Here is a 22,102-nt window from a genome sequence, read left to right as displayed (position 1 = left end):
GAGAATGAAATTTAAAATATTGATCTAAATTAATCAAATGCAACTCCTAGAGCTGGGAAGGGGTCCTAACCTTCTCTTACAGCACATGCCCACCACCACCCCCCCCCAAAAAAAAAGAAAGGAAATGCCCACCCAATACCTGAACATATCAAGTTTTGGTTACCAAGGAATAACATCAAACAAGACCCAACAAATGGAGAGTTATTATATATGCCTAGCATGATTGTGTTATTTTCCTATTGCTGCTATAATAAATAACCACAATCTCAGTGTCTTAAAGGAACACAAATTTATATCTTACAATTCTGTAAGTCAGATATTTAAAATGGGTCTTTAGGGCTACATTCCTTCTGAAGGCTTTAGAAGGGAATCTGTTTCCTTGCCCTTTCCAATGTCTAGAGACTGCCCACATTCCCTGACCCATGGCCCTGCATTACTCTGATCCCTGACACTTGTCACATTTCTTCTCTACCTTTGACACTCCCGACTTCCTTTTATAAGTACCCTGTGATTAATTGGGCCCACCCAGATAATCCAGGATAATTTCCCCATCTCCAGATCCTTTTCCCACGTAAAAGCCCTCTTGTCATACAGGTAATATAGAAGTAGAAGATTGTGGAGATTATAATATGGAAATCTTTGAGGGACTAATGTTCTGTTTTACCACATAAAATTAACATAAAAATATCATACAGTGACTTAACATGGCAAAGATGTCAATTATCTCCAAAACAATATGCAAATTGAATACAATACCTATCAAAATTCCAGGGGGAGTTTTTAGGAAACTGACAAACTTATTTTTAAATGTGTGTGGAATAATAAAAGTCCATACATAGCTACATCAACTCTGAAAAAGGAGGTGAGGGGCACCTGGGTGGCTCAGTCGGTTGAGCGTCTGACTTCAGCTCCTGTCATGGTCTTGCGGTTCGTGGGTTCCAGCCCCACACTGGGCTCACTGCTGTCAGCCTGTCAGCACAGACCTTGCTTCAGATCCTCTGTCCCCCTCTCTGTGCCTGTCCCCTGCTTGAGCTCTCCCAAAAGTAAATATTTAAAAAAGAAAGAAAAAAGAGTAGGAGACTTTCCTTATGCAATATGTAGATATGCTAATAACCTTTGCAACAAACACTATAGCACTGGTGTGGGCATAGGCAACTAGACAATGTTCCAAAATAGAAATTTAAGAAGAAGATAGGAAATTGATTTATAATTAAAGGGCACCACAGACCAGTGGGTAATTATAAAACTGTTTGTTTATAGGTGGTGTAAAGAAGACTAGCTCTACGTGGAGAAAAATAAACCAAGTTGCCTATCCTACATCATATACAAAAGTGAACTCTAAACAGATAAATTATCTGCTGTAAATAAAAGTATTAAATATATGAACACAGATAGACTGCAAATGAGTGCATATCTGAAGACAGAAACAGTACCATCAGTTGGTTACACTGTCAGCAGGCACTTCTAGATAGATATTCAGACTCCCTTCCCCAAAACAGGGAATATGTGTGTGCTTGGAATTCTAAGATGTAGTCCCAGATTTCAGGCCCTAGGAAGCACTGGTTCTGAAACTTGGCTACATGTTGGGATTACCTGGAAATCTTTAAAAGAAATCAATGACTAAATCTCACACTGAGGGAATCTAATTTATGGGATATGAGTGAGGCCTTAGGGTTTTAAAAAGCTCCCAGGTGGTTTTAATATGTAGTGAAATTTGAGAACCACTGAGGTAGAAATGTATTTGAGAGTGAGCCTTCACTTCAAGGTCTACCTTTCCAACATAGCTTCTAACTGTGGGGCGTGGGGGTGGGGTGGGAAGGGCTTGGAGGGATATTCTCAATCTATCACACTGATTTTACATTCTATATTCTATCTTCTCACTCATTTACACATTTGTTCATTCATTCACCTATGGGTCATATACTGTTTAAGGCTTTTTTTTTAAGTCTTTTTTTGAAGCTTATTTATTTATTTTGAGAGAGAGAGAGAGAGAGAAAGAGAGCTCATGCACATGAATGGGGAGAGGCAGAGAGAGAGAGGGAGAGAGAGAGAATACTAAGTAGGCCCCATGCTGTTAGCACAGAGCTGGATGCACATGCAGGGCTCGAATTCATTAACCCTGAGATCATGACCTGAACCAAAACTAAGAGACGCTTAACTGACTGAGCCACCCAGGTGCCCCAAGGCTTTTTGGATTCAGACTAAGACAAAACATAAACACTCTTAGCTGTTCTTTATGGAAAGAGAACAGACATTAAACAATATCCCACAAATAAACATTTAATTACAAAGTAGTATTCCAAATAATTTTGCTTGGATACAGATAAGGAAAAAGGAATCAAAATATTTAAAAACCAAAAGCAAAATGTTGGGGTGCCTGAGTGGCTAAGCCAGTTAAGCATCTGACTCTTGATTTGGGCTCAGGTCATGATTTTGCAGTTGGTGGATGGAGCCCTGCATGGGGCTCTATGCTGACGGCTTGGCGCCTGCTTGGGATTCTCTCTCTTCCTCTCTTTCTGTTCCTCTCCCGTTAATGCTCTTTCTCTCTCTCAAAATAAATAAGCATTTTAAAAAAAAAAGCATTTAAAAATGAGCTAAATCTAATTGAGAAATGACAAAAGAAAAATATACATTACACCAATAGTGGCAAGTAATACCTAGAATGCCATCTATTGTTTATCATCTACATTACAAGGGATACAAGTGAAGATATGCTGGTAATTATTAAAAACCAGCTTTCCAAGTTAAAAAGAAAAAAGATTATGATTTGTAGTGTTTGTGAATATCCCTCCTGTAAATACTCTCACCGTGGCCAATTCCAAACTACCAACATGGTATCAGTGGATGTGGAGTTGGAAAGACATGCACACAGGTGGTTCTCATGAGCTGGTGCAAGCTAGCTCTAGCATACCATCAGATACATAATAATATTCAAATAAATTATAACTAAAAATAATGCCAATGAATATATGTTTAATGACTTCTGGTTTTGTTTTCTTCTTTTCTGTTCTTTCTCTGTTTTATCTGAATCACTATTCTTGAAAGGACTAGTTGTAAAAGGAGGTTTGTGTTTTATAGATGAATTCTTGTTAATTTGATGTCAGTTTGACTGGATCATAGAATGCCCACATATCTGGCTAAGCAGTATCTCTAGGTGTGTCTGTGAGGTTGTTTCCAAAAGAGATCAGCATTTGAACTGGTGAACTGAGTAAAGCAGATGGGCCTTCCCAACAGGAGTGGACATCATTTAATCTGTTGAGAGCCTAAATAGAACAAAAAGGCAGAGGAAGGTTGAGTTTGCTCTCTGCCTGCCTGCTTGAGCTGAGAAACCAATTTTCTTCTTCTGCCCTGGACATCTCTGGTTCTCAGGCCTTCAGACATGGACTGGAATCTATACATTGATTCTCTGTTTCTCAGGCCTTTGAACTACCACTAGCAGTGGGTTTCCTGTGTCTCCAGCTTGCAAACAACATGTGGTGGGACTCTTCAACCTCCATAACTATGTGAGCCAATCATTATAATAAAATATAATAGTATATATATATATTATATACTCTATGTATGCATATATATTATATACTATATATATTATATACTATATACTATATATATATATACTATATACTATACTATATACTATATGCTAAATATATATACTATATATTATATATTATATACTATATATACTATATACTATTATATACTATACTATTATATACTAGTATATACTATATACTGTATACTATATACTGTATACTATTATATACTATTATATATTATATACTATATTATATATATACTATATACTTTATATATACTGTGTACTATACCCTATACTATAGTATATATACTATATACTATATATACTATATACTATATACTATATACTATATACTATATACTATATACTACAGTATATATCCTATACTATATATACTATATATTATATATTATATACCATATTATATATTATATACTGTATCACATACTATATACTATATTATATACTATATATTATATACTGTATATATATACATATATATGTATATGTATGTGTATATATATATGTATGTATGTATATGTATATACATGTATATGTATATGTATGTGTATATATATATACACACATATATATTTAGGTGTGTCTATATATACAGTATATAATATATATGTGTATATATGCAATATATACATATTCAGTTTCCCTGGAAAACCCTGACTAATATGTTATCTTTCATCTCTTTCTCTGCACTGCTCTCATTAACTTCTAGAGTTTTGCAACAGCATGAAATTCTACCTCTGATCTCCCCTACTCTCTCTTCTTATGTCACTGTTTAGTGTCCTATATCTTCCAGCAGTGTCTTTGGCTGAGAAACTAGTGATGATGTTCAAAGTTAAAAGACTAACTTCCATTCCAGTAATATTTACTGAGCATTTGCCATATGCCAGGTATTGTTCTAGCAAGCATTAACTCAAGCCATAAACTCCATAAAATCCTCATAGCAACACTATAAGGTAGGAATTGCTAACATCTCCAGCTGTAGAAAGAAATGAGGACTAAACCAAATTTCCTAAGGTCATTCCAATATTCCACATGATGGAGCAAGCAGTCTGGCTCCAGACTCTATGCTCTTAGCTACCATGAAAAATAGCCCCTAGATCACAGGTTTTAAGTAATTAGTGAAGGCTTTACAAAAGAAGTGTGTATTCAGTGTGCCACACTGGTTTAGAAGCATCAATGTTATTTCTTTTAAATTCCTTTAAATTACTTCACTACTTGCCCAATTAATACAACTCCATTAGCTACCCGTGTGTGTATTTAGACTCGGAAGATGTTGATTATCTCCATTCCTTCTTTTCCACATCTCATCTCTACACCTTTCACGTTTCTTATTGCTTTCCCACCCTGTTTTTCTAAACACTAGTTTTTTTAATCTTATTTTCCTAAATTTTATTTGAGTGATGGGTCTCCTATGCTATAATTTACTAATATCTAATAACACAGTCCGAAAATTAAAATACATTATCCACAGAGAGTGCACCATACTTTTTTTCAGTAAAAGCTGTTTTTATTAATAATAGTAATGAAATTACTAATAAATAGTAATAAGTAACAGTAATACAAACAGAGAGCTAGGAGGCCCTAGGCAAAAATCATATGTAAGACAGCCATTCTTCTACTCAGCCAATGCTTACATCTTTTGGCATAATCTAAACAATTTGCCTTTGTCAGACTCATTTACACCCACACATTCCAAAATGGATACAAAAGACTTACTACTTTATTAACAATCATAGGTAAATCGATTTTTTGATTATCTGTGTTCCTTATAAATTGCATCATCAATTCCTCCACACTTGACCTTAGCCAAAAGGCCGAGAAGCGGTAATTCCTCCAGTTTAGTAACCCAATCCTGACAGTTGGCCAAAACAAAGTATAGCCACTGTGTAGCCACACACCCAAATCAAAGCACTGCTGAGTTCTGCTGGTCTAACCTGTTTATGGTCAACTGGACTTGCTCTCGCCCGACTCCCTTTCCAGCAGTGGTTCTGACCTCAATAAGAAATACCTTTATATTACACACACACACACACACACACACACACACACACATAAGTAAAAGTATTTCTTACTGTGTGTATGTGTGTGTGTATATATATGTGTGTGTGTGTGCGTGTGTGTACACATGTAACCAAAAGTTTTATTATGTAAATGATCTTTGATATTCTCTATTCATATATTTAATATATTTGTATTTTTCTTCAGTTGCTAATCCTGACTCACCAAATGACTTCATGACTCATTAATAAGTTACAACTCATACTCTGAAATTCACTGCCTTAGAACAGTGATGCCTCTGCTCCAAAATGAAGTTCAAACTCCTTAACATAGCAGTAGAAGGCTCTTCATGATCTGTCTTCCTTTTCTCTCTAGCTTTATCTCTCACCACTTCCCCTTTGAATGCTAAACTCCAGGGCTATGGAGCTACTTGTATTTTCCAGGAAGCCTGATGTCTCTCAAAATCTTTACACAGTCTACATGGCGTACTGTTCACCCTTGTATCTCAAGTTTGACATTGTGGCTGGCATCTACTAGGCAGTCAATAAACACTAGTTGGATGAGTAAATGAATGAATAAATGAATAAATGGTAAAAATTCTATCAAAATCTATTTAAAGAATATCTTTTGACAACAAAATCCCATCGATTTCACTCTGAAAATCCACACCTAGGCTACAGAAAGCAGAAAAAGCACTCAATATCCTAGAAGTTTATTACGGAAAAATGTAATTTCTGAAAAATCAGAGCAAACAGTTTCGTAAAAGCTTACTTACTCAGGAAATTTCACCCATTAAATTTGGATCAGCTTGGTTTTTGTCACAACAAATCAAGCAGATAAATAAAGTTGATTGTATATAAAATTCTGTACCCTTCTGGGTATAACGATGACTTGGAAGAAAATAATGGCGTAAGTCCTGGTTACTGTAGTAACTGCCTCTATGGTAAAATAGGTAATCAAAGAGGTGTATTTAGCCATTCTATTTGCTAATGAAAAGTGCTCAATGGTCTCTCACCTTTGGTCAAAAGAATCTATCCCATGTTCATCAGAAGCAAAAGTGTAACACAGCAATGGTATATTATAAAACAGCCTCAAACTCCCTTGTGCATATGTACCACATAGGTCGTAGGCCCAGGATGGGGGTCTGAGACAGTTTCTAACAAGGTTCCAGGTGCTGCTGCTGCTGGTGGTCCATGGAGCAGATTCTAAACAGCAAGGAAAGTACACAGTATATTGAAGACTTTCTATTTTGCTGTTAGGGAATGCTCTTTCCTGGCCCATTTTTGTTACCAAGGTAACTGGGCCATGAGAGGTGGGTCCTACCACCTCTTGACCTAATGACCTCTTATGCCTGGCAGAACTGTTTTAGCAAAGAAGCAGCGTCTCCTTTCCTTAGGCTCTTTCCAGACACTTAGCTCCTTTTCCCTTTTCAAATTAAAGGAATCAGTACAGTTTACCCCCAAATAAAGTTCCTTCTAGTTACCAGTGAAGCAGCCACTTTTTATTTACCCCTTTATTTCAGGAACTTAAAAAAAAAACAAGCAAACAAACAAAAAAACCCTTCGATTGTCTGTAATACTCTACCATTGCTACTACCTAGAGCTGAAAACATGTTGAAAAGATGTATGAAAACCAAGCAGTACCCAAATAGCTCAGTATACAATTTTGACTTGTATGCTTCTCTCTGAATAATTTTTTTCTGTTAGAGATTTCCTTAAAGTTTTTAATGGAAGATAATAAAATTCCATTCTCATATAGTCAGTTTCCCATCTGTCAGTAACATCTGTAAGTCAAGATTTTCTGACAATATTAGAAAAATGTGGATGTTTTTCCCCAGCTCTCTTCCTTTTTAAAAGTTTTTTTTTCTTTTCCTTTTTACTATATACCTTTCTCCAGGAAGAGAGGAAATGGGTGTAAGTGTACAGAGTTGCTTTAAAAACAGAAAAAGTCTTTCTTTGACATGTTTACTACAAGAAAGGCCTTTGAAAATGAAGTCTGACAAGGATAAAAAGCAAAGGCAATTGAAATAACTAACCAAGATTCATGCTTAGCTGACTTGAAATGTTCATCATTGTTATTGAAATAACTTCGCAAATATATTACAGAGAACTGTTCTTCCAAAAATTTGAGAATTTCACAGATAGTTTAAGAGACATAAATTAGTCAGTTAACCTCTCTGGATTCCATGCAAACCTAGTGCATTTTGCAGCCTCTAGGAATTTCCTAAAGAAGAAGCCAAAACTATATTTTATCTCAGGCCAATCCTGCCAGGCAAATGCACTGCCTTTTCTCTCCAACTCTGTCGAAGGAGTGGCCCCATATAAACCCATGGGTCACATGAACCCACCTATTCCTCCTAGCCCTTTGCTGACATTTGGGCCCAAAGTCTAAGCCAGTCAAATTCCTTCTCTTTGGACTAAGACATAGGAAACAGAATAAGGACTGTGAGATGAAGCCAATAGATATATAGAAAAGTCATGAGTGAGAGTGGGGGCCACAAGGGTTATGAGAAAGTAGAAAATCTAAAGACAAACAAATATGACAGGGATAAAATGAGCATAAGAGTTCTCCTGGCTTCTTTCTCTCCTCTACCCTTTTCTCTTTAACTCAAAGACATGCCTGCTGGATGGTTCTCTCTATGGGCTGTTTTATTAACCAGATTGTATGTAATAATTGGGGTCACATATCAGGATGGGATATTTGCATAAATAAGACTGAGATTTAAAGACAGAGAGGGAGAGGGTAGGAGGCGGAGGGAGATGGATAGAGAAGGAATAGAAATAGGGAGACCTGAGAAAAGACTGATGAGGATGAATAGAAAGAAGTAGGTAGTAAGAATGCCCACAGGTAACTGAAGCATATGTTCTTAACCAAGGGAGGCTTCCTTGGGATGGGATAGGGAAGTTGAGAGACCTTGACATCCTGCATTACAAGATGAGGGCACAAGTCAGTGATAGCTTTTGAATTAATATCACTGAGGCAGCAGTACAGTCTGGGGTGTTCTGAAAAGACACACGATCTTTGCAAGGTGAAAAGAGTTTTGTGGGGCACTACTACGTGTAATATTAAAGACCTGAATGAAATGGAAGAGAGGGGTTTCAAGAAATAATTTTGTGAGTAATGAACTAAAATCTTCGAAAATTTCTTTGATCAAAATTATTTTACATTAGTGTTGGTCACTGACTAAGTCTCTTTGCATGTGACACTGTACCAAGCCTGAGCCACCTGGAGCCCTAGGATTTATTCAGATTTCCAAGAGTAGAAAGCAGAAAGGGAAAGATATGTAATGGTAAAAAGATTGACCAAACCAAACGATTGTACACCATGGTAGTACAAAGCAATCAGACTTCATAAGCAAGTTTTTGTCCACTGGTGGACTGGAGCAAAGTCACATTCATGGCTGAGCCCTGGAGATTCATGAATTCTTCATGCTGAACTCCACATAGCTGCTGCTTTGGATCCCACTTCAGTTTTCATGAGACCTACCTGCTACTGTCCCTAAATTCAAAGGAGATCCCTCTATTCTTTACTACAAAATAGGCTTGCCGTAACTCCAATTATTTGAGGTAAATTGAATCTTCATTCCTTGCACCCAAAAAAAGCAAAAATATATACAAAAGATAAATATAATCTCATTCTTCCGCATGTTGCAAAAATAAATACAACTGATTCCTTAAAAGTCTCAAATATTAGTACAATGACGAATAAGGTGATATACTTTAATGCATCCAAAAATATTTATTGAGAAGCTACTAGGTGATACTGAGAACTATTACCGTGCAATTAACTAAATGATGGATAAACAAGAGAGATGAAGTCTTTGACTTTATGGAGCTTACCTTCTAATGCAGAAGACCAAAAACAGGCAAATAGATTGTGTCTTCAAAGTCATAAAATTCACATGTATTATTTCCTGAACACTGAAAATCTAATTTGAATAATGTGTTCATTGAATAGACCAGCTATTTTCGCATCTTGCAAACACCATGTGAAGATCTATATTTTACACCTAATGATTCTATTTATAGGTAATATAAAATTTTAACCGGATCTTGCCCAGAGTGATGTTTTATGTCATTAAGTCTTCATTTAATTCATTTTAAGCATTAGACCAGTGCTAATTGTCAAAGCTCCATCACTCTGATTTTTTTTTTTTAAAGTAAAACTGTTCTTCTTCAGAATCCACTGAAGAAATCACTGCTTGGATTAGGTCTATATTGATACTTGGATTTGATTTTGACTCAATAAAATTCCTTTTCATAAAAAATAAATCCCTTATTGTTTGTAGATATTGCAGTAGAGGAAAAGTTTTAAAAAGCCACACATGTTGCTCTATCTGTAGAATAACCTGACAGTACTTCTAAAGCTGAGTCAATATGGACTTCTGGGAATATGTGTTGTGTGTTAGGGCTCCAAACTTTAGTACACAGGTGGGCAGAACCACTGAGAGTAAATGTGCAGGAGTCTGTTCTCGTGAAAGTTTCTGAGGAAAAGACCAGAACAACTTTTTATTTCAGAAATTTGTCCTCCAGATCCCAGAAACTAGCATATGAGGTCTATGTAGGCAAAACTGTGCACAAATGGGGCAGAAACAGGTGATGAAACACAACACGCTGCAGAAAGAGAAACCGTGCCCTATGCCAGTATAGCAGGACGTGTCTGTATTAATACTAGTGTGGCAACACTGTGCCTATGGTCTGCAGTGTCCTAGAAAGACACATGGGTCTTGCAAGGAATTACAAAATCTGTATCAGCCCCAACAAGTCTTTTACCACTTAAGCCTCTTTTCAGGATATATTATTGCTTCTGAAATGAATGAAAGTAAGTACTCTTTTCTGTGTTTAGACTACAAATGACTAGTTTGACTTTTCATTGAATATAGAAGTAAATATTTTCATGGTAATTATTCAAGACTTTATTAACAAAACTAAGTTATATGTGGATGGGACTATTTATAGTTGTTTTATATAAGTGCATATCATATGTCGTTGAGAAATTAATTCTGTAATTACAGTTTTTTTAAACTCTATCATCCTTATTGTCTATAAACCAAATTAAAATAAAATTTACATTTTATTTTATTTTATTTTATTTTATCTTAATTTTTTTTTTATTTTTTTGAGAGTGAGAGAGAACACAAGCAGGGGGTAGGCAGAGAGAGAGGAAGAGAGAAATCCCAAGCAGGCTCCGCACCATCAGCACAAAGCCCGATGCAGGGCTCCACCTCAACAACTATGAGATCATGACCTGAGCCCGAAATCAAGGGTCAGATGCTTAACCAATTCAGTCACCCAGGTGCCACCCTAACATTTAAATAGTAATAATTTGCAGCCGTAAGTCACAATTAGCTTCCTTTCTTTGGGTGCCCACTAAGTGCTGGGTCCTTCACATAAAGGGTCGTTCACTCTCACAGCAGCCCTATAAAGTATGCATACGTTTCCCAAATTTCCAGATGAAGAAGCTACAGCAAGGAGAAATAAAATAATTGTCCCAGTATGAAACACTGTGTTTGTCAACCTGCAAATAACACTGCAGATATTAAATGCATCTCAATTATACAAAGAAGAGATTTTTTAAAAAATTTTTTATACATGTATTGAAAGAGACTTTCAACCTTGTTTCAAGTTTTATAGGTGAAAGGTTTTATAGGTGGAAATGTGTAAATATTGTATACTTCATACTGAAATACAATGGGAAATCGTAAGAACTGAATATGCATTAATATTTTTGATAAAATATGGTATGATGTAAATCTTGCATTTTGATGTAATGTATGCTGCTACATTGTCCACTGGGGGGCAACATCAGACATTATTTTATAACTTCTCGGCTTATAACACCTTATAACATCTCCTAATAGGAGCAGATGGAATGCAAGGAAATGTAGTTAATAGTACAGTAACTTGTGAGTCATAAATGGTGCGACAGGATTAAAACCCAGTATTGTCCACACTAAGGACCTACTCATTTTGATTTATATTAATTTTTTTATAATTTTTTAATGTTTATTTATTTTTGACACACAGAGAGAGGCAGCATGAGCAGGGCAGGGGCAGAGAGAGAGGGAGACACAGGATCCGAAGCAGCCTCCAGGCTCTGAGCTGTCAGCACAGAGTGGGACGCGGGGCTCGAACATATGAACCGCGAGATCGTGACCTGAGCCTAAGTCGGTCACCTGAGCGACCTAGGCGCCCCTGAACCAAACTGTCTTTTTACCTCTTATTTCTCCTGTGTTATAAGAACACATTACATTTTAAGGAGAATTCCACTAGTCCTTAATAATCTACAATCTTTCTGGTACTATACGCGATGTATTTCTCAGAAACAGCCACAAGAAGAACAAATTTTGTCTTGCCTAGATAGATAAGAACAATAAACACTTGAGTACTTAAAAATTAATAATTAGAAATCAATCTTCAGGGGCGCCTAGGCGGCTCAGTTGGTTAAGCGTCTAAGTTTCCGACTCCTGATTTCAGCTCAGGTCATGATCTCACCTTTCATGAGATCGACCCCTCTGGCTCCTTGCTAACAGCTCACAGAGCCTGTTTCAGATTCTCTCTCTCCCTTACTCTCTGCCCCTCCCTCGCTCACACTTTCTCAAAATAAATAAACTTAAAAAAAAATGAAATCAATACTTAATTTTAAAGCAGGAATCAAAACAACAAAATTATCTGTGGATACACATTTGAGTTGAGATAGGGAGTTTTAAAGAAAATGTGAACCTCTAGCTCCAGGACCATCTTTCATACTACCTGAAAAAGATAGTCCAAGAATGAAGCTGCAAAACAGAAGGAAGTGAGGCTGGGCACAGAGAGGAAGGATGGTGGGCCTCCGGAGTCACTGTCAGAGGACCTAGATCCAGCTGTGCCAGAAGCTAACCCTAATCCTGAGTTTTTCAGTTCCACGAGACAGAATACCTCCCCCCCCCCACCCCCCGCCGCCCGCTCCTTTTCTTAAGTTAAAGATGGGCTTCTCTAGTTGCAAACAAGAATTCATAATAAACCAACCACTGGCCAAAGAACATGCTAAGCTCTATTTTAGAAAAGCAAATGAAAAAGGGATTTTTTTTTATGCCTCTTAAGTGCCCAATGAATTTTTCCAAGTTTTGTCATTGCCAAATCCTTTTGTGTCCCTTTTTAAAAAAAGTTTATTTGTTGATTTTGAGCATGTGAATGGGGGGAGGGGCAGAGAGAGAGGGAGAAAGAGAATCCCAAGCAGGATCTGCACTGTCAGCGCAGAGCCCCACGACAGGGCTCGATCTCACAAATTGCAAGATCATGACCTGAGCTGAAGTCAAGAGTCAGATGATTAACCGACTGGGCCACCCAGGCATCCCTTCTGTGTCCTTATTTTAACCATGAAATGCTGTTGTCTCTACGTAGAGACGCATACAAATCCCACTGCTTTTACTACCACCCTGCAGCCTTCCAAGAAAACTTAGTGAATTTCTTGACCATGGTATCTTTTCTTCTTAAAGTGTGCCCATAATTGATTTTAGAGAAGATCACCCAGAGGTTAGCCTTGGCACATTTTTTCATTTGAGTTCCAAACTACCATTGGGTCTCTCTTTGATTTCTTTCTTTTATTTTTCTTAGTGAGTCTACTCTTTGTCAAGAGCTTTCATCATTCCCATTAAAAGGTTTTTAAAAAGCCCCATAATACTGTTGATTTTACATCAGTTTCACCATATTTAAATTTCCTCCAGAAACTCTGAAGTTTCTGAAATGCTATAGGAAAAGAGAAAATTATTATAACATGTGTAAGTGATGTTTTCTAATCACCAATCAAATAATGAAATAGTTCCAGTCTAATCCCTCTGCTCTGAGCTGGCCCCCCTAATTAAGATCTTTTCACCACATAATGTTCAACAATTTCCTTTAATAACCTATTTCACGATTTATCAAGCTGAAATCTCTAAAAACTCACCTGAATTTCTGTGTTGTGTACAGTGAGCGTTCGTTTTTTTCTCACCCTCCCTCCTTCCAGTTCTTTCTTCCAGTAAAATCCTTTTTTACAAATATGAAATGTTATGCAAAACCCCATTTATTAACAAGAGAGAAGGGGGCTATTTTGATAAAGCCTGGGAACCCGCCTGTTCCATACACACTGACACCAGCAACCATGGCTCTGGGTAACATGCACTGAAAACCTTGCTGTGGGGTGTGCTAAGTTTCAGGGGCACCCGGGGGCTCAGTCAGTTAAGCGTCCGAGTTTTGCCCCCATCATGATCTCATAGTTTGTGAGTTCAAACCCTGCCTTGGGCTCTGTGCTGACAGCGCGGAGCCTGGAGCCTACTTCAGATTCCATGTCTCTCTCTCTCTCTCTCTCTCTCTTTCTCTCTCTCTCCCCCTCTCTCTCTCTGCCCCTCCCCTGCTCACAGTCGGCCAGTCTCTCTAAAATAAATAGACATTGAAAAAAATTTTTTTAATTTAAAAATGTTAAATTAGAGTTTCATTCTCCAAGTGAGAGAATAATTCTTTTTGTCTTTCATCTTACATCAGCCCAACATTTTAATCATTTTTGACTTCTTTCTAAATCCACCATTAAGACTCCAAAAAAGTGTATGGCTTTAGTAAAGACGTGGCTGGGTACAATGGGAGAACTGTCTCAGAGTTCCATGTTGGATTCCATTTTATGCAGCTTACTTTTGCATTTTCCAAGCATTCTAATTCCGATTGCTTTTTTTTTATACAGCATAGGTGGCAGGCACTGTGCTATTTAAGCACTTTACATCCATTATTTCTTTTCACCTTCACAATAGCCCAAGCCTTGGTGCTGTCAACATTTACCCTACGTCAGTGGTTCTCAACCTTGGCTACAAATTATATGATTCAGGAACTTCTGAAAATCCAGTACCTAGGTATCACATTCAGCCCAATTAAATCAGAATCTCTAAGGGGTAGGAACAGTCATCATTTTAAGAACTCCTCCAAGTGATTCCATCTGTTGGCAAGATTGAGAATCACTGCTCTAATAGGAATTTTCCTATCAGCTACTGAAAAAATTAATTTTCACATTTTTTTTTTTTTTTTTTTACCTAAGCAAGTAGTCTTCAAATGTAGTAAGTGTATGTGAAAGTACACTTCTCCCAGTGAGGCTGCCATTACTTAGGGTATTTTTGGAACTCCTTTTTTGTAATTGCTTTTAGTCAATTTGCCAGTCATCATTAGAAAATTCTTTTCAGTGCCCACAACAGGATTGCAGGGAGATACATAGAGCTCTGGGTGCACACTTCCCCTGGCTGTGACTACACCCCCCAGCAGGATGAAAGCCAGCAGAGAGACCTGTGGGCTCCTGGCAAGGCCATCAAGGCCTCCCCATCTCAATTTATTAATGCTGAGAGCCATAAAGGAGGCTAAGATTAGAACTGATTTTCCAACTCCTTCTGGAAAGACTTTAGAATTAATCCCTTCATGTTTTAAGTTCTCTTTTATCTCAGTCACCATGAGTCCTATTCTCCTAGACCATCCCTTGCCCCTGGACCCAATCTAGATTCTTGATATCCCCATTATGACCCAAGGTCCCATTCCCTAACACCCCCCCCCCCCCGCTTTCTCCATAGTGCACTCTGGATCTCTGATATCAAAGAAATCCCCTGCCTCGCCCATGTTTTCTTTGAATGGCACCTTCGCCTTCTTGCTCTAAGTGAAACCTGGCAGTTCCACAAGGACACAGCTTTCTCTACACTTAGAATATTCCAGTGCACACAGCAGATATTCAGAGGATGCTGAATACAAGAATGACTCATAGTACTATTAATAATAATTTAGACCCTGGGCAGAGAGACAAAGTAAGGTGAGAGGATGGTGGATGCTAATTAGATATCCATGTGTAAATGCCTACTTTACAGATAAGAGAGATTATGTCTTACAATAATTAGATAATTAGATACTGGTTTCAGAATTATCACCAACAAAAGGAGAGTCCTGATTGTAGCCTCTATGCAGAAATGAACAATGGAAGAAAAGAGATTGCATACCAGGCTTCAGGTGACACACACTCAAAAAATGAGAGAAAGTATGAGAATCACTGAAGGGAAGAATATAGAGAAAAAGACTGATATATAGAAAACAAAGTAAGAAGGAAAAAGAGAAGCTTATGGACACCTAGAGAAGAGAGAATAGTGTTCTGGAGCATTGTTCAGAAGCAAAATCTACTGTACTGAATTTAGTTGAAAAAAATTTCCCCATACTGTCAGTAAATTTGGAGGAACATTTAGATATTTCGAAGAAATATATTAAAGAACAAAAAAAGAGACAAAATGAGGAAAAACAGCCAGCAGATAAGGATAGATAAATTCTGTGGTGCAAGAACACAAAAGGCAAGTTCACTGCTGAAGTTGAACCAAACAGATTGGTGACTAGAATGCACACAGAACTTCCAAGGCCTGACTCCTAATTGCTAAGACAATAAAACCCCATCCTCACATTAGTGATTAAAAAAAATCATAAGCAAATGCTATTTACTATTCTTGGGGGAAGTGAATCTCTACTCCTACCAGCTCCATGTTGGAAGTTCTGGGGAGTAGTGTGGGAACAAATCAACTGTTGATCACAGAGAGTTGGCATTCGGATGGTAATGCCAGATATACAGAAGGATTGAACATACACTTTCCTCAATGCTGAGCAAACTCAGATGCTGAATTAAGATCTTCTCAATTGAGTGTAAATCATATAAATAAACTAAATATTTATGGATATAATTTGTTGCACCTGTCATTTATGGTGTCACCACTGTACAAATGGAAACTCAAAGTTTTGCTCAGTGGTATGCTGGAAGACAACTGTATGGTTTTGAGTTTGGGGGTTTTTTCTTTAAAAAATAAACTGATCTGCAGCTGCTGATGTCCACAGTGTAAATACTCCTACCATGACTGACTTCTTCTTTTTTTTTTTTAATGTTTATTTATTTTTGAGAGAGAGAGACAGACCGTGAACAGGGGAGGGGCAGAGAGAAAGACACAGCAGCAGGCTCCAGGCTCTGTGCTGTCAGAACAGAGCCCGGCATGGGGCTCAAACCCATGAACTGTGGTGAGATCATGACCTGAGCTGAAGTTGGATGCTTAACCGACTGAGCCATCCATGAGCTCCACCATGGCTGATTTCAAGCCAACAATATGATGTCCCTGAATGGGGAACTGAGTAAAGATGAACACAATGGTCTCTGTAAGTCAGTGCAAGCTGGCTCCAGAGAGTCAGATGTAATTAGTTTGGACTGGGGCCTGCACAGATCATTTTCAAAGTCTCTCAGGAGGTTCTCTAGGCAGCCAAGTCTGAAAATCATTACTTATAGTGGTGCTTCTCAAATTTCCATGTGCTTATGAATCACCTGGAGATCTTGTCCAAATGCAGGCTTTGACTCAGTAGGTAACATTGGTCCCTAGCAAGGGAGATAAGTGGACTAAAGAAGAAAAAAACAGTCATTTATAGCTCTACCTTTGTCAGAAATGTTTGAGAGGGAGGCTTTGAGAAGTCACAAACTGGAGGTTCATGAATTATTCGTGGCCAAACCCACAGAGAGGTTTTCTTTTACACAATTCTACTTTTAAATTTGAATTATATGCCAAGATCATAACATTCCATATTCCCAGCTTCTCTGAAAAAAAAAAAAAAAGGCAGTAACTACAACAACCACCAAAGAAGATCTGACACCCCTGCCTGCAGGGATCCTGCCCGCTTTAGGTGAGGTAGCAGACTTCCTTCTCCACTGTTTCCTCCTAGTGGTCTCTGCTGTTCCATTTATGTTTCCTATTTCACTTCTGAAGGAATTTGAGGGGTATTCATATTTTAGGTGTAGTATAACTGATAATATACCTTTTCTTCCCCATTTGCACTAGCCTACTCTTCTGTCTCATTTCTCACCATTGCTCACATATAAACTATATTCTTGAAATGGCTTACACAGCATTCCTGGAATTCATCACCTTTTCCTTTCCTCCAAACTTTGGATTGACCCCTGTTCCTAGAACACACTCCAACCTTCTTCCTCTGCTAGGAACAATCTGAATCATTCCTCAATATCTAGCTCAAAAGTCCTTGGTAAAGCCTTCCTGACTTCTGTGCTCTTGCAGCAGAATGGATCCTCTTCTATTAAATCCTGTATTTGCTTATTCTGGGATATTTCATATTCTCTGAGGCCCCAAAAGTCATTAGATAAGCTTTGTTCATTTTTTGTATTACCAAGGTAAAATGCTTTGCCATAAAGAAGATCCTCAATAGCTTTATGGAATAATAGACTGTGAATTAACTTTGAACTATTAGATTACATTCCCTTGAAAGCTCTTTTGTTAATTTATCAAAGGAGTGTTGCAATTATTATCCTATCCCATAAAGGACAGGTTAAATCTGTTTGCATCACTTTCTCCAGAAACTCTGCAAGCTCTCTTCTTTCCCCTGAACTTCAATTTTGGTGTTACTTACTTGATTTATAAGAATATTTATTCTGTAAATCTTGTCTCAGATAAACATAAGCCACCTAAAATCAAACAATCCTTAATAGAATTAATACCTTATACTTTCATGGAATAATAAATTGCTTCAAAGCACTTTTACTAACACATTTATCCCCCACTAACCTGTAAAATACATACCCAATGTATTACTCTTTTTCAGCATTTAGAAGCTAAAGTGAAATGTCCTTCACGAACGGGGAAGCAAGGAAAACAGAAAGTTTAAGAAAAATCTTTGCAGCGCCCACCTAAGTCCTCTGAAAGGAAGATCCACCCTATAATCTTTCCCAGGCTTGATTTCCTAGGATGGCTAGGGGCTAAACATCTGCTTTATTCCACTTCCAAGCTCCCAGAATTCCTAATATTTTATTGAGAAACTGAGGCTCAGATGTGTTGAATCAACATGTATCAGAGCCAAAGTAGTAATCCAGGTCTTTGAATTCCCAGTATAACATCCCACTTTTCTTAACTATGTTTACCTTTACAAACAGAGCTATAATCATCCAGCAATACATATATGCTTCATAAATCTGTCTTCACAAACATGCAGAAATGAAAACTCCTGTACCATTGCCTCAAAAAATAAGTTATATATGATGACCAAAAGTTTACCCATTAATGTGGCGGAGTTAGTTGCACCAAGCAACTTTAAAATGCCCAAGGACAATGATTTCATCAGAGTGCATACGAAAGGCTATAACCCATAAGTCAGTTTGCAAATTCCTGCACTGTGTCACCCTCAAGTGGATGCTATGTTCTCTAATGTTTAATTTAGTTTTGGGGAATATTTACATTACAGATGAGGTGGGAATCAAAGATTTTAGCCTCTTGACCCACGAATGATAAAATCCAATGCAAATTAATGGGGGAAAAAAGCTATGCCAGGGAAAGAAAATCTCAAATTGTTAATGTAGGATGAAATGAACACCCGCAGTGAGATTTAAAGAAAGTAGCAAAGGAGTGGAAATGACAGGGTTTAAAGGCATAATGATCCATTTCTCTCACATTCTCTCTGTATTTCCAACCACTTTCTAAGAATTTTGATGAGGCCTCAAGGATGCACCCATCCATGACAGTCGGGTACAACACAACCTGTGCTTCCTCCCCAAGGCACACCAAGAACACTGGTGACAATAGAAGACAATATTGCTTACGGATTACAAGGATGCTCTAAAGCTGTGTCTCTGGAAAGACTGAATCATTTAGGGAAGTGAAGTGTCTATTTTTTTCTCAACCTCAACATACTGCTCCCAGTTCAATGACTCTGAATGGCTTTTCTGCCATTTCCACTCCCCTTTTAAGGAAGGAGGACAAATCGGTGTCTCCTTCATTATCAGTCAGCAGGGGGTATGTTATGTTTTCTGTGTTCTTTCTCTCTGCTTGACTGTTAATACAATCTTTAAAAAGAAGGACTATTCCAATATATATATATATATATATATATATATATATATATATATATATATAGTTTAAATCCTCATATAAGAGTTAGATCTACAAATACCTGTTTGGAAGCCACAGAGGCAACTGTGGAGTGAGCCTAGAGGTATGCAGGAAGAGCGGATATCGAGACTTTTATTATGTGAAATATTTTTATCTTACTTTTATTGGAAATAGGGAAAATCCTGGTAATTATGGAAAAAGGAGTTGAAATAACAGGAGAGAGGTGCAACTCCCCACCTCACTGCCTTGTACGTTTCCTAGGCATTTTCCTAACTATGTCTTTAAGCGACAAGGAAAAGAAACGTTGGGCTGAATTAAAAGTGGCAAAAAAACTTCTCTCCAAGTGAGCACAAGTGAGGAAGTTCTAAGAAGGAGCACTGGATTCATTTGGTAGAGACAGAAATGTAAGGAATAGAGGGGGCGGGAAGAGTCCCTTGGCAGACTGGGGTTTAGAGAAGAAGGTGCGCTCGCGGACTCACCCCCCAGCCAGGTGTCAGAGATGTTCTGTAGCATGGTGACCGGGATGCAGAAGAAGGCGATGAGCAGGTCGCTGAGCGCCAAGGAGCAGATGAAGATGTTCGTGACGGTGCGCATTGCCTTGCTGCGGGTCACCACATAGATCACCAGCGCGTTGCCAAAGAGCGCTAGGGCAAATATGAACACGCTGGTGAGCACGAAGGCCAGCTTGGCGCGCCCCGGCAGCTCCGGGGTGTAGACAAGCGGCCGCAGCCCGTAGCGCGCGATGAACTGCTCGCGCGTCAGGTTATGGTCCCGTAGCAGCCTGGAGAACTGCTCTCGGGTGATGTTGAGAGACTGCATGCCGCGCGCTGCCCGAGCGCCAGGCACAGCCAGCTACCCCGGGCGAGCACCGCTGCGCGGCGGGGCGGGGGCTGCGAGGGGACAGGGCTGGCGGCCGCCTCCCACCCTCGCAGGTCCAGACAGCCGTCTGGCGCGCTGACGGGCTCCCGATTGCACCCCGGCAGGTTCGAGAAGGAAAGCAGCGAGGGATCAGAACCACAATGAAGAGGCGGGAAGCCAAAGCATGGGAGGCTATCCCGTTGACCAAAACTGTTCGCAGTTCAAAGAAAGTTCTCTTGGTCCTCTCAAGGTTTGGAGCCGCGGTGTCGGGAATGCAGGAGCACCGCTCCAGAGTCCTCTAGCCTCCGGCTCCCCAGCCTTCTGCTGCAAGGATCGCACGGGCTCCAGGAGCCCGCGGAGGGTGGGGCTGGGACTGGGCGGCGCGCCACTCACCTCCCTGCTTCAGGCGCTCAGACGCCGCCTCCCACACCCTCAGGGAGAGGGAAACCTCTCTCTGGCTCCCCGCCTTCTGCAGCCCTGAGCCTTTCTTCTGCCCCAGGTCATGCTTCTGTGTAAAACCCGGAATTGGGGTTTGTACCGTCTCACGGTTTCTCCTTTGACTAAATAATGTAGGCCACAGCTACCCGAGGCAAAATGGGATTTTTAATTTTTTCCCTATATTTCCAAAAATAATTACAGCACACAGAAAATTGCAAGGATAATACAGAGAGGTCCCAAGCATCCTTCATCTACTTTCTCCCGTGATTACATCTTAGTTAATTAAGGTACAATACAAAACCAGGAATTTGACATAGCTACAGTGTGTGTGTAAAGTCTGTCTTTATCCCGAGTGTAGATTCCCGTAACCATCACCAAAATCAAGATACAAAACTATGACCAAAACGATCTCCCTCCTGCTACATGTTTGTAGTCAAACCAAGTCCCCCTCCCCTCCCCCGCAGCCCTGAACCCCTGGCAATTACTAAGCTGTTCTCCATCTCTATGCTTTTGACATAAGATTGTGTAAATTGAATCACAAATTATACCTTTTGATACTGATTTTTTCCACTCAGCATAGTGCCATTCAGATCCACCCAAGTTGTTAGGTATACCGATACTTATTCCTTTTTTTATTGCTGATAATGGACCAGGGTTTGTTTAACCGTTCATGGAGACGAGGACATTTTGGTTGTTTCCAGCTCTATTAAAAATAGAGTTGCTATGAAGAATCATGTACAGGTTTTTATGTGAACGAATATTTTTATTTCTCTGGGAAATGCCAAGAAGTTTGGTGGTTGGGTCTATGGTTTATATAGTTAGGTTTGAAAGAAATTGTCAAATTGCGTTCCAAAGTGTACCATTTTACATTAGCCATAGCGACATATGAGAGATTCAATTTTTCCACATCCTTACCAGCATTTGGCATTGTCATTGTTTTTTATATATGTTCTAATAAGTGTGCAGTGATATTTCCTTCATCCCTAATTTGCATTTTCCTGATAGTTAATGATTAGCATCTTCCCGTGGGCTTATTTGCTATCCCAGTATTTTCTTCGGAGAAATAGTTTTTCATGTATTTTGCCCATTGTCTTTCTTTTTTCATATTTATTTTTTAAAATGGACATTTGGGCTCTTTCCATACTTTGACTATTGTTAATAGTGCTGCTATAGACATTGGGGTGCATGTGTCCCCTCTATCAGCATTGCTTTATCCTTTGGACAAATTCCTAGTAGTAAAATTGCTGGGTAGTAGGTTAGTTCTATTTTTAATTTTTTGAGGAACCTCCATACTGTTTTCCAGAGTGGCTACACCAGTTTGCATTCCCACCAGCAGTGCTAAAGAGTTCCTTTCT

At 38.7% G+C, this 22,102-nt stretch overlaps 1 protein-coding gene across 2 annotated transcripts in view; it reads right to left on the bottom strand.

Annotated features, from left to right (window-relative positions):
* Window positions 1-20,660, bottom strand: part of QRFPR (pyroglutamylated RFamide peptide receptor) — a 46,300-nt gene extending 25,640 nt beyond the window's left edge. For both annotated transcript variants that reach the window (XM_019829007.3, XM_011281672.4), the window contains exon 1: window positions 19,931-20,660. In XM_019829007.3, the coding sequence (XP_019684566.2) occupies window positions 19,931-20,270 (340 nt within the window). In that variant the 5' untranslated portion in view covers window positions 20,271-20,660. The remainder of the gene's footprint in view (window positions 1-19,930) is intronic.
* Window positions 20,661-22,102: the final 1,442 nt, after the last annotated feature.

The sequence above is a fragment of the Felis catus genome, chromosome B1 (assembly GCF_018350175.1).
Source record: "Felis catus isolate Fca126 chromosome B1, F.catus_Fca126_mat1.0, whole genome shotgun sequence".
Taxonomy (NCBI): Eukaryota; Metazoa; Chordata; class Mammalia; order Carnivora; family Felidae; genus Felis; species Felis catus.
Note: the sequence above shows the minus strand (reverse complement) of the source record. Positions and strands in the feature narration are given on the sequence as shown.